Genomic DNA, 14,328 nt, shown 5'->3' on the forward strand with positions numbered 1-14,328 from the left:
CCTGTGACATTGGGTGCTGTAGATTTCCTAGAGGGCAGGCAGTGTGCCCCCGGCGATGTGTTGGGCAGACCACACCACCCTCTGCAGAGCCCTGCGGTTGTGGATGGTGCAGTTGCCGTACCAGGCGGTGACACAGCCCGACAGGATGCTCTCTATCTTTACAAGTTTGACCTTTACAAGGTCTTTGACCTTTACAAGGTCTTTAGGGGCCAAGCCACATTTCTTTAGCCTCCTGAGGTTGAAGAGGCGCTGTTGCGCCTTCTTCACCACACTTGTCTGTGTGGGTGGACCATTTCAGATTGTCAGTGATGTGTATGCCAAAGAACTTGAAGCATTTCACCTTCTCCACTGCGGCCCGTCATTGTGAATGGGGGCGTGCTCCCTCTGCTGTCTACTGAAGTCCACAATCAGCTCCTTTGTTTTGTTGATGGAGAGGTTATTTTCCTGGGCCACTCCACCAGGGCCCTCACCTCCTCCCTGTAGGCTGTCTCATTATTGTTGGTAATCAGGCCTACCATAGTTGTGTCGTCTGTAAACTTGATGATTGTGTTGGAGACGTGCATGGCCATGCAGTCATGGGTGAACAGGGAGTACAGGAGGGTGGATGAGTACACACCCTTGTGGGGCCCCTGTGTTGAGGATCAGCACAGTGGAGGTGTTGTTACCTACCTCACCAAATGGGGGCAGCCTGTCAGGAAGTCCAGGACCCAGTTGTACAGGGCGGGGTTCCAACACAAGGCCCAGAGCTTAGAGGGTACTATGGTGTTGAAGACTGAGCTGTAGTGAATGAACAACATTCTTATATAGGAATTCCTCTTGTCCAGATAGTATAGGGCACTGCGATGGCGTTGTCCATGGATCTATTTGGGTAGTATGCAAATTGCAGTGGGTCTAGGGTGGAGGTGATATGATCCTTAACTAGCCTCTCAAAGCACTTCATGACAGAAGAGAATGCTACGGAGCATCGTGGACATCTTGAAGCAAGTGGGGACAACAGACAGGTATAGGGAGAGATTGAATATGTCCGTAAACACTCCAGCCAGCTGGTCTGCACATGCTCTGAGGACGCGGCTAGGGATTTGGGTTGGGTTGTATACCGTATACCAGGGTATTTGGAAATAGCCACTGGATGTTCTAAAACTTTTGACCGGTAGTGTATGTATAACTTTATCAGCTGGATTGCCCGTCTTTGCAATTCGTTTATCTTTGTTTACGCTCATTAGCATATTTAACTAGCAGCCACCATGGAAATTCGCTATTAATTGTGCTAATTTTGTCAGCATTCTGGTAATGGGCTTTTTTTGCTTTATTTGGCACCCCCTTGTGTACTAAACCAGTAATATTGTATATTCTGGGGTGAGAGAAGGACGGTATGACAATATGAAAATCTGGATACCGCCCACCCCTAATAGGGAGGCCTTCAGCCTTGCAAAAGTTAACACGCTTAAATGTCTGACTCACGTCGGCACAGAGAACGAGAGCTCACAATCCACGAGAGGGGTGGTGGCCTGCATCGGCGGCACTGTGTTTCCTTCGAAGAGGGCAAAGGAGGGGTTTAGCTTGTCTGGGATGAAGACGTCAGTGTCCGCGATGTGGCTGGTTTTCCCCTTTATAATCCGATATTGTCTAGAGTCCCTGCCACATACAGTACCAGTCAAAAGTTGACACCTACTCATTCAAGGATTTTTCTTTATTTTTGCCATTTTCTACAATGGTAAAACTATGAAATAACACATATGGAATCATGCAGTAACCAAAAAGTGTTATATATTTAATTTTTGGGATTCTTCAAAGTAACCACCTTTTCCCTTGATGACAGCTTTGCACACTTTGGCATTCTCTTCACCTGGAATGCTTTTCCAACAGTCTTGAAAGAGTTCCCACATATGCTGTTGGCTACTTTTCCTTCACTCTGTGGTCCAACTCATCCTAAATCATCTCAATTTGGGTTGAGGTCAGGTGATTGTGGAGGCCAGGTCATCTGATGCAGCACTCCATCGCTCTACTTCTTTGTCAAATAGCCTTTACAAAGCCTGGAGGTGTGTTTTGGGTCATTGTCCTGTTGAAAAACAAATGATAGTCCCACTTAGCGCAAACCAGATGGGATAGCGTATCGCTGCAGAATGCTGTGGTAGCCATGCTGGTTAAGTGTGCCTTGAATTCTAAATAAATCACAGAAAGTACCCCACACTTCCTCTATGCTTCACGGTGGGAACCATACAATGCGGAGATCATCCGTATCACCTACTCTGCGTCTCACAAAGACACGGCAGTTGGAACCAAAAATCTCAAATTTGGACTCATCAAACTAAAGGACAGATTTCCACCGGTCTAATGTCCATAGCTCGTGTTTCTTGGCCCAAGCAAGTCTCTTCTTATTATTGGTGTCCTTTAGTAGTGATTTCTTTGCAGCAATTTGACCATGAAGGCCTGATTCACGCAGACTTCTCTGAACAGTTGATGTTGAGATGTGTCTGTTACTTGAACCCTGAAGCATTTATTTGGGCTGCAATTTCTGAGGCTAGTAACTATAATAAATTTAACCTCTGCAACATAACTCTGGGTCTTCATTCCCTGTGTCGGTCCTCATGAGAGCCAGTTTCATCATAGTGCTTGATGGATTTTGCGACAGCACTTGAAGAAACTTTCAAAGTTCTTGAAATGTTCCGGATTGATTGACCTTCATGTCTTAAAGTAATGATGGACTGGCGTTTCTCTTGGCTTATTTGAGCTGTTCTTGCCATAATATGGACTTGGTCTTTTACCAAATAGGGCTATCTTCTGTATACCACCCCTACCTTGTCACACCACAACTGATTGGCTCAAACGCATTAAGAAATAAGTAATTTTCACAAATTAACTTAACAAGGCACACCTGTTAATTGAACTGCATTCCAGGTGACTACTCCTTGAAGCTGGTTGAGAGAATGCCAAGGGTGTGCAAAGCTGTCAAGGCAAAGGGTGGCTACTTTGAAGAATCTCAACTATAAAAAATATATATATTTTGATTTGTTTAACACTTTTTTGGTTACTATACGATTCCAATATACTCGGAAGCGGTGGGTGGTATGGGGTCGGACTACCCCGTCTCCGCCGGCTGTCTTGGAGCAGTCTCTGGGATAAGGGGGGTAACGAATGAAGAATCCAATTCAGGAAAGTCATATTTCTGATCGAAATGCCGGTGAGTTACTGCCGCTCTAATATCCCAAAGTTATTTCTGGCTGTATATAATAATGCAAAGGACATTCTGAGCTAATAAAAGGTGAGAAATAACACAAAAAACAATACATAATGCAAAGTTGCTTAGGAGCCATGAACAGGGCGACCATGTCTATCGGCGCCATCTTGTTATATATTATCAAAGGGTAAGGGCCAAGTGGAAGGAAGCAAATTGGAACCAGCTGTAACACTGGATGGCATTGCAATGTAAGGGCAGGAAGACAGTTAGAAGTGACACGTTATCATCAACAAAAACTCACAGGAGTAGAAGTCTTCAGGGACTCTCTTGGGTCGGATTCGTGCAGCAGGGCCTTGGACGACAGTGAAGTCATCCACGTTGTCCTGGTACGAGTTCACGAATGCAGCCTTCTTGCAGGAAGCTTCCTCCATTCCTGCAATTACACACACACACACACACACACACACACACACACACACACACACACACACACACACACACACACACACACACACACACACACACACACACACAGAAAAGAAACAGTCACTGTTGTTTGTATTGTTGTTCCTGGCAACTGGGCAGTCAGAGCAATAGAAGAAACAAGCAGAGAGAAATGTAGGACAATAAACGACAGTATAGGACGGCTCCATAATCACACGGTCTTATCTGTACCAGATTTCAAAGAGAGAATAAAGCTGCAACAGAGGAAGTTCATATACAGTATGTCAGCATACTATTTACTTGAAATTGTTTACACTGACTATTGATACTAGGATTCCATCCTCATTTCATAATCAATTTCAAAAGCAGATGTGAAAACAACAACCTTTTCATGACTAAAAATAACCCAAAGATCAATGCATCTGTGATAAAAGCCTAAATAAAAGGATATTCCCATATGCTGTATATCACCAACCAACAAATCCAACATCAAAATTACAACCCTGCAACGTGGACCTTATTACAAGGCCAATTGAGCGGCCAGCAGCTATCGGCTCATCCTTTACACACATAATTACAAGACTAGACATGTCACATGTAATGCAGATGTTGCGAGCATCTTCTTCACAGACCTCTACTCTGTGAACCTCCCTGGCTTCCTCACGCTCAGCTCACAGTCATGGTGTTCCAGCGTTCACACTGACCTTGTTTTTCAACGGTTTCCGCTCTGGCATGTGATTTCCACACAACAGGTGCTAGGTCTCAGCAAAAGCTGAGTATGTATGGCTGACAGTAAACATTCAAACACTCCCACAATGGAGGGCCTTAGAGCAGAGGCTATAGCTTAGAGGACAATATGGTAAAAAAACATTTTTTACCTTTATTTAACTAGGCAAGTCAGTTAAGAACAAATTCTTATTTTCAATGACGGCCTAGGAACAGTGGGTTAACTGCCTGTTCAGGGGCAGAACGACAGATTTGTACCTTGTCAGCTCGGGGGTTTGAACTTGCAACCTTCTGGTTACTAGTCCAATGCTCTAACCACTAGGCTACCCTGCCTCCGTAATATGGAAGAGTTCTACAAAAATATTGTGGATCTTGTGATAATATACAAATATTGACTATGATGCTAAGTGCCATGTCATTTGTGCTACTAGTACAATAGAAGCTGGTGCATGTAAATTAAAATAACTCCATAAGCAAGTTTGATAGTGGATTACTAGGTTATGAGGACAGTAATGTAGCCATTATATAATAGCTAAGGGATGTTTGGCATTATTCTCCTGGCAGATACCGACTTGCAATATGAGCTCATTGTTTTTATGGTTCACTAAGGAATGGAGGAAAATCTTTACTTCATCTTTTCTTCCCTAGACCTCTCATTTTGAGGAGTAGCAGATGCTCACGATTGCATCACTTCAGATTTACAGCAGAGCCATAAAATGAAGTACTTCAACACTTATCTTTCACGTCAAAAGACGTGAATTAAATTAGTCAATTTCCTCTGCCTCCCTTGCTTCCACATTGTTTTCTAGTGCTTTTCTCCTGTGCTGTACTTTTCCTTTCCGAGGCCCTTTGCGCCACAAGGAATAAGTCGATTCACTTTCCCATCCTACAGTATCTACCATTAAGCTAAATGCTGTGCATAAATTAAGGATGCCAATTCTACTTTTTATCGCAGAGACCACAGACTAATACAGTACTGTTTGTGTACAGTGTGATCTGACTGTGTGTTGTGGCAACACTGCTCACCGTGGTCAGACAGGAGCACCAGGTTGACACAGTGGTGTAGGTTCTTCTGTTTCAGGCCGTCCATTAGAAATCCCAACAACCTGTCTACGTTCAGCAGGGCCTCAATCACCTGCAAACAAATAGTAATTCAATTCAAATAACATTTATTTTCTCCCGCCTGAAAAAAATACTATAGTATACTATATTTATATACTACAGTATTCACTGTAGTGTTTTTACAGACGTTTACAGACTACTGTACTATTAAATGTAGTGTTTTTGCAGTTGACTGTAGTATGCTACCCCTGCTGCTATTGGACCAGGTCTCTCTTGGAAAATGAGAAAAACCTGTATAAATTAAGGTAAAAACATTTTTTAAAGTACTCAATGTAGTGTTTTTGCGAATCTGACTGTAGTACACTAGTATTCACTGTAGTGTTTTTGCAGACATGAATAGTATAGTATTCACTGTAGTCCTTTCGCATACGTGACTAGTATATTGTAATAACACCTGCAGACTAGGATTAGCTAAAATGGCAAAACTACCAGACTACACCAATTACTGTTTAATGAGGACTACAGAACATAAGACAGGTTCGTGACAGACCACCTATTGAGTTGGGTCAACAGTTCTGAGCAATGCAACTGATGAGACAACACCTTAGCAAAAATGTATATTTTTTTATTACAATTGTAACATCTAAACGTTAGACAGGTTCTAGGCCAGGGTCTCCCAAACTCGGTCCTCGTGACCCTAAGGGGTGCACATTTTGGTTTTTGCTCTAGCACCACACAGCTGAGTGAGTGAGAGGTGCTTCGGAACAGCCGCGAGACGGGAATTATAATTATTATATTCAGCCCAAGGGCACAGCGGCCATTGGCCGCGAAAGGCATTACGGCCACACTAGGGGGGTGCCGCTGGGAAATTCGAGGCATTATCAAGTGCTTGTCAAATTAGGAATGAGAGATGGATGAAGTATGTACAGCGTATGCAACAAACAAAGCAGAGCTCATGCCTTTCACGTGACTTTTTTCAGATCATCATTAGAGTTGCATCATGCGGCCTTAGAATGTATTTAAAAAATCAAAACATATAGCCTAACGTTTGTATCACAACTATAGTTGCATAAATAACTAAATTAAGCATATACACAACTGGTCAAAAGTTTTAGAACACCTACTTATTCAAGGGTTTTTCCTTTATTTTTACAATTTTCTACATTGTAAATAATAGTGAAGACATCAAAACTATGAAATAACACATATGGAATCATGTAGTAACCAAAAAAGTGTTAGACAAATCATTTCTGCATTTCCTGAACTCAATTGCAGTGGTGGAAAAAGTACCAAATTGTCATACTTGAGTAATTTTCGATTAACATATCTTTGCTTTTACTCAAGTCACCCAGGAAAATACTACTTGAGTAAAAGTTAAGTATTTTGTTTTCAATATACTTAAGTATCAAAAGTAAAAACTATAAATAATTAATTTCAGATCACACCGTCTTGTTTTTATTTACGTATAGCCAGGGGCACACTCCAACACTCAGACCTAATTTACAAACAAAGCATGTGTGTTTAGTGAGTCCTCCAGATCAGAGGCAGTAGATGACCAGGGATGTTCTCTTGTGCGCTACATCTCTTGAGGAATGTAGTGAAGTAAAAGTTGTCAAAAATAAGTAACGTACAGATACAAAAAGAAAAGAAAAAAAGCCTTAAGTAGTACTTGAAAGTATTTTTACATATGTACTTTCCACCACTGCTCAATTGAGATAATTTCCACACTGTCATGTAGGGCTGCACGATATGGGCAAATAATCTAGGACTTATTTTAAACCAAATGTTGCAACTGCGATTCGACTTGTCAATTAAAGCAAAACGGTTGGAATCATGGAAATAGAATATAACTATAGAATTGCAATAGTCATTCTAACAGTGGGCATTTTGAATAGTGTTGATTGAGATGACAACAAATTAAAATGCCAGGGATGAGTTATTGTGACAGGGTAGGAACTAAAGTGATGATAAGTGTTTTGGCATACATAAGTGTTTTGGCTACAAGCTTTGGCTACATTGCATGTTATCTTAGCTACTTCATGTAGCTAACATATTCTTGCTTTGCATATTCCTCTTTGATTTAGAAGATACTGTTGCACAAACATGCTGATTTAGGTCTACACCATCACTGGTATTATCAAGCTGTATTAGTGTTATGAATTTTATGTATAATGACTAAATTATGTATAAGTTTAAAGTTATGATAGGACTATAACTAACAGAATTCTACCCTGTCTCTGTATAATGATTTGAATGTTTGTGCATAGGAAAAGAGGAACTGTTGACAGACACAACTTGTGACAGACAACTTGTGACCATAGTGGAACTGATAACAGGATAGAGTTCTCGTCCCAACCTGGGGGGCGAGAAACCGTTAGGCTTGCAGTAGATTGTGTAACATGTAGCAGGATATGATAAGCAATGTATGTGTTGGAATAAACTTGTGTTATAAAGCATTGTCATAGAAGAGGAGGGACGCTTATGACGTTATGTGTGATATATAAACTAATGTACATGATATGATTGGCAGAGCTCTCGTAAATAAACGTTGCTGACTATTGTAGCCTGGCCTCTGTCTGTTTCATTTCAACAAGAATCTTATAAATTCTTGGTAGCAGACCGAGTAGTTCAATTGAAGTTCAGTTTATGAACATTGAGAATATAATTCTCTTAACAATTAGCTAGCTATGTTTGCTCTTACTCAGTACATTTATTAGCTAGCTACTAGCATTAGCGGATTTAGGGCAACTTGCTAAGAAAAGACAAACTAGTTGTTGGCTGGTTATGAATTACTTATGCAATGGATTGGTCGGTTTTAATGAGTAGAGCTGGATCCTACCTGACTGCTCATTGGTCCGTATCGATGGCCAGCAGAGTCTGGTTCCTCCAGGTACAGAGTGTAGAAATCAGGCCTACAAGAAAACAAAAGGACACAGATTACACACTCTATATTCTATGTTGTAAAGAGTCCTCTCAAAAGATGTAAGATGTAAGTGAAAGTGGTCTGTCCTTCAAAATCAGGATTACAGTATATAATGGTTATGAGATGCATAATATACCTTTCCCCTTGAGGCAAATTCAGCCATTGAAATATGGTTGAGATTCTCTCCTCGAATGGGATGTTCCTGGTAGAAAGAAACACTTTTATTCTTAGTATCACTATGGATAGCTTAAACACACTACATTGCAGAAAAATGCTCCAAATAACATTCATAATTTATATCCTAAAAACAAAATGTGGTATTCGTTATAGGATCATTAGCTATCTTATTAGATACTCCTCTTTATTGTGCCCACAAACAGGAAATACCATTATGCAAGTCTCTCACCTGTCATACATCTTGTAGAAGTCGGGAAATCTTCCATTGATGGCCACATCAGCACCCGGCCAGAAGAATGTGGCTGACTTCAGCTTATTGTACATGGCAGTGAGCCAAACCTACAGAGAGAGTGAGAGGGAGATAGTAGAGGTGAACTTGTAGTCAAAAGAGCATCAGAGTCCTATAGACAACTAATTTCTCATTCATTCTAATACGTCAAAATAACCAATACCTAATCCATTACACCTAAAGATATTTTCCCAATAAACGTATCAAAACTGACCTACATATGGATCATTACATACTGTATATCATTAAATTATGTTCATTTGATCAGACCAAGCAGTACTATCCATTACAGCTTAAGATTTATCCTAACGAGTGATATAGAATTGGCCTACTTACTGTATATGTTAATCAATAATACTATTTATGGATTAAAGTAATCTTCCTGACTGCGTTCACACATGGCTAATTACAGTCATGAGCATGTTTCAAGTTGTATTAGTCATATGGGATATACACATGGTATACTGTACACCTTCCAACAAATTGTTTACTTGCAAGGTCCTTCTCGACAATGCAACAAGAAATAATAAAAGATAATACAAACATAACGAAAATGGCTCAGTAGAATATAATAAACATTTGAGCATAAGTATACTACAGGAGGGCACAATTTATAGCCCAATATTTACACGTGTTTTGGGGAAGGTTAAAAATGGTTAAAATTATTCAGTATTTAGCAATGATAATAAGTCTGGTAGCAGCTGTTGCAATGTGTGTAAGCATGAATGTATATACACACACAGAGTACAAAACCTTAACAACACATTCCTAATATTGAGTTGCACCCACTTTTGCCCTCAGAACAGCCTCAATCCATCAGGACATGGACTCCACAAGGAGTCAAAAGCATTCCATAGGGATACTGGCCCATGTTGACTCCAATGCTTCCCACGGTTATGTCAAGTTGGCTGGTTGTCCTTTGGGTGGTGGACCATTTTTGATACACACGGGAAACTGTTGAGCATGAAAATCCCAGCAACTCAAACCGGTACGCCTGGCACCTACTACCTTTCCCCGTTCAAAGGCACTTAAATATTTGGTCTTGTCCATTCACCCTCAGAATGGCATACACAAATCCATGTCTCAATTGCCTTAAAATATCCTTATTTAACCTGTATCCTCCCCTTCATCATCTACACTGATTGAAGTGGATTTAACAGGTGACATCAATAAGGAATCATAGCTTTCACCTGGTCAGTTTGTCATGGAAAGAGCAGATGTTCCTAATGTTTTGTACACTCTGCATTCAGAAACATTCAGACCTCTTCACTTATTCCACATTTTGTTGCGTTACAGCCTTACTCCAAAAAAGTTTAAATATTTTATTTTTTAAAACTTAATCTACACACAATACCCCATAATGACAAAGCGAAAATAGGTTATTAATTTTTTTAGCAAATGTATAAAAAATAAAAAACATATTTACATAAGTATTCCGAACCTTTTGTATGAGACTCGAAATTCAGCGCAGGTGCATCCTGTTTCCATTGATCATCCTTGAGAAGTTTCTAAAACTTGGAGTCCACCTGTGATAAATTCAAATTATTGGACATGATTTGGAGAGACACACGCCTATCTATGTAAAGGTCCCACAGTTGACAGTGCATGTCAGAGCAAAAACCAAGCCATGAGGTCGAAGGAATTGTCCTTAGAGATCGGAGACAGGATTGTGTCTGGGGAACAGTACCAAAACATTTCTGCAGCATTGAAGGTCCCCAAGAACACAATGGCCTCCATCATTTTTAAATGGAACCACTAAGACTCTTCCTTGAGCTGGCCGCCTGGCCAAACTGCAATCGGGGGAGAAGCACCTTGGTCAGGGAAGTGACCAAAAACCTGATGGTCACTCTGACAGAGCACCAGATTTCCTCTGTGGAGATGGTAGAACCTTCCAGAAGAACAACCATCTCTGCAGCACTCCACCTATCAGGCCTTTATGGTAGAGTGGCCAGACGAAGCCACTCCTCAGTAAAAGGCACATGTCAGCCCGCTTGTAGTTTGCCAAAAGGCACCAAGACTGAACTCTTTGGCCTGAGTGCCTACGGTGAAGCATGGTGGTGGAGGCATCATGCTGTGGGGATGTTTTTCAACGGGGAGACTTGTCAGGATCGAGGGAAAGATGAACGGAGCAAAGTACAGAGAGATCTTTGATGAAAACCTGCTCCAAAGAGCTCAGGACCTCAGACTGGGGTGAAGGTTCACCTTCCAACAGGAAGGGACAATGCTCTGATAATGTCTGCCCAACAGTAAGGGAGTAGACAGCTTGTGGGGTGTGTGGGGTCCTTGATGACGCTGTGGCCTTCCTCAGGCACCGCTTCGAGTAGATCACCTGGATGGGTGGGAGCACTATCCCAGTGATGTTCTGTGCCGTCTTCACCACTTGCCGGAGGGCCTTGCGGTTGTGGACGGAGCGATTCCCGTACATGGCAGTGATGCAACCGCTTAGGACGCGCTCAATGGTGCAGCAGTAGTATTTGGAGAGGACCCGGTGTGGCATGTCGAATGTCTTCAGCCCCCTTAAGCAGGAGAGACACATATTACCTAAGATGCACCCTCTTGACAAGAATGGTGGTGTTGGTCCATGTCAAGTCCTCGGTGGTGTGGATGCAGAGGAACTTAAATCTGCTGACCCTCTCTACTGCAGTCCCGTTGATATGGATGTTCCCTCTTCTACTTCCTGTAGTTAACAATTAACTCATTTACTTTGCTGATGTTGAGAGGGAGAGGTGGTTGTCCCGCCATAGTGCCAATTCATTTACCATCTCCCTATAGGCTGACATGTCGTTGTTGGCTATCAGGCCTTGGACCATGGTGTCGTCTGTAAACTTGATGGAGTTGGTGTTGTGCAAAGCCACGCAGTCATAGGGGAACAGGGAGTACAGCAGAGGGCTGAGGACACACCTCTGAGGGGCCCCTGTGTTAAGAGTCAGTGTAGAGGATGTGTTGTTGCCAATCCTCACAGCCTATGGTCAGCCCATCAGGAAGTCCAGGATCTGTGCTTGGAGGGAACAATAGTGTTGAACTCTGTGGTCAATGAACAGCATTCTCACATAGGTGTTCCTCTTGTACAGTTATGGCTGTCTGAATAGCGGAAATGTAATCTTCTGTGTATCTGTTAGAGCAGTAGGCAAATTGGAGTGGGTTCAGTGTGCCTAGCATGCTGGCCTTTGTGGGCCATGACCAGCCTCTCGAAGCACTTCATCATGACCGGGGTGAGTACGACGGGCGATAATCATTTGGGCATGTCACCTTGGAAGCACAGCCGCGAGCTGCCCAGTGAAATGGGCCTACCAGACAAGCTAAATTTCTTCTATGATCGCATCAAAGCAAGCGACACTGAAACATGCACGACAGTATCAGCTGTTCCTGACTACTGTGTGATCACGTTCTCCGTAGCCAATGTGAGTAAGACCTTTTAAAACAGTTCAACATGCACAAGGCAAGAAGGCCAGACGGAATACCAGGACGAGTACTCCGAGCATACGCTGACCAGCTGGCAAGTGTCTTCACCAACATTTTCTACCTGTCCCTGACTGACTAATACCAACATGTTTCAAGCAGACCACCATAGTCCCTGTGCCCAAGAACACTAAGGTAACCTGCCTAAATTACTACCGACCTGTAGCGCTCATGTTTGTAGCCATGAAGTGCTTTGAAAGGCTGGTCATGGCTCACATCAACACCATTATCCCAGAAACCCTAGACCCACTCTAATTTGCATACCGCCCCAACAGATCCACAGATGATGCAATCTCTACTGCACTCCATACTGCCCTTTCCCACCTGGACAAAAGGAACACCTATGATAGAATGCTATTCATTGACAACAGCTCAGCGTTCAACACCATATAGTGTCCTCAAAGCTCATCACTAAGATAAGGACCCTGGGACTAAACACTTCCCTCTACAACTGGATCCTGGACTTCCCGATGGGTAGCCCCCAGGTGATAAGGGTAGGTAACAACACATCCGCTACACTGATCCTCAACACGGGGGCCCCTCAGGGGTGCGTGCTCAGTCCCCTCCTGTACTCCCTGCTCACTCATGACTGCATGGCCAGGCACGACTCCAACACCATCATTAAGTTTGCCGATGACAGTGGTAGGCCTGATCACCGACAACGATGAGACAGCCTATAGGGAAGAGATCAGAGACCTGGCCGTGTGGTGCCAGAATAACAACCTCTCCCTCAACGTAATCAAGACAAAGGAGATGAATGTCGACTACAGGAAAAGGAGGATCGAGCACGGCCCCATTCTCATCGCGGGGCTGTGGTGGAGCGGGTTGAGAGCGTCAAGTTCCTTGGTGTCCACATCACCAACAAACTATCATGGTTCAAACACACCAAAACAGTCTTGAAGAGGGTACAACAAAGCCTATTCCCCCTCAGGAGACTGAAATAATTTGGCATGGGTCCTCAGATCCTCAAAAGGTTCTACAGCTGCACCGTCGAGAGCATCCTGACTTGTTGCATCACTGCCTGGTACGGCAACTGCTCGGCCTCCGACCGCAAGGCACTACAGAGGGTATTGTATACGGCCCAGTACATCAACTGGGGCCAAGTTTCCTGCCATCCAGGACCTCTATACCAGGCGGTGTCAGAGGAAGGCCCTAAAAATATTGTCAAAGACTCCAGCCACCATAGTCATAGACTGTTCTCTCTGCTACCGCACGGCAAGCGGTACCAGAGCGCCAAGTCTAGGTCCAAAAGGCTCCTTAACAGCTTCTACCCCAAAGCCATAAGACTCCTGAACAGCTAATCAAATGGCTACCCCCCGCCCCTCTTTTACTCTGCTGCTACTCTCTGTTTATTATCTATACATAGTCACTTTAACTCTACCTACATTTACATATTGCCTACATGTACATTGACTCTGTACAGGTACCCCCTGTAGGGTATATAGCATCGCTACTGTTATTTTACCACTGCTCTTTAATTATTTGTTACTTTTGTTTATTTTCAAAACTGCATTGTTGGTTAAGGGCTTATAAGTAAGTATTTCACTGTAAGGTCTACCTACACCTGTTGTATTCGGCACATGTGACAAATAAAATGTGATATTTTGTGGAGCTGAGCAATTCGCCCACCTCAGAGAGACAAAGAGGAGAACTGTCACTGAAAACAGCTGCCTAACACTTTTTTCATAGAAAGCTCATTAGAGTGTATCATGATCAAAGACCCATACCTACTGTTCTCACTCAATACCTTATATATCATTATATCCCGTGTGTTTTGTGACAAGGCTGAGACTTTGTTTTTGCGCCATTTTCTCCTTGTCAGTTGGTATTTCTCAGTCGATGTTTAGATTTGTGCAATAAGTATACAGAATGTTATTTGGCACAGTGCTGTAATGTCATTATGTCCTATCGTTAGGGTTTTTAGTAAACACAGTACAGGGGAACTATAGTTCAGGGAAACTTCCTCAATAACATTCATCTTCCTCATCCATTTTTCCAGCTCCATGTTTTGCAGAGGAAATGTTCACTAATCCCTGTCTGTCTGTGGCTCCTTGTCTAAGACGACTTATG

The 14,328-nt window shown here is 42.6% G+C and overlaps 1 protein-coding gene across 2 annotated transcripts in view; it reads right to left on the reverse strand.

The window, feature by feature from the left end:
- LOC112217433 (ectonucleotide pyrophosphatase/phosphodiesterase family member 1) overlaps window positions 1–14,328 on the reverse strand; it is a 74,702-nt gene that overhangs the window by 40,301 nt on the left and 20,073 nt on the right. For both annotated transcript variants that reach the window (XM_024377718.2, XM_024377719.2), the window contains exons 9-13: window positions 8,740–8,849; window positions 8,470–8,535; window positions 8,250–8,322; window positions 5,375–5,483; window positions 3,480–3,611 (exon numbers count right to left, since the gene is read on the reverse strand). In XM_024377718.2, the coding sequence (XP_024233486.2) occupies window positions 3,480–3,611; window positions 5,375–5,483; window positions 8,250–8,322; window positions 8,470–8,535; window positions 8,740–8,849 (490 nt within the window). The remainder of the gene's footprint in view (window positions 1–3,479; window positions 3,612–5,374; window positions 5,484–8,249; window positions 8,323–8,469; window positions 8,536–8,739; window positions 8,850–14,328) is intronic.

Source organism: Oncorhynchus tshawytscha, linkage group LG18 (genome assembly GCF_018296145.1).
Source record: "Oncorhynchus tshawytscha isolate Ot180627B linkage group LG18, Otsh_v2.0, whole genome shotgun sequence".
Lineage (NCBI taxonomy): Eukaryota > Metazoa > Chordata > Actinopteri > Salmoniformes > Salmonidae > Oncorhynchus > Oncorhynchus tshawytscha.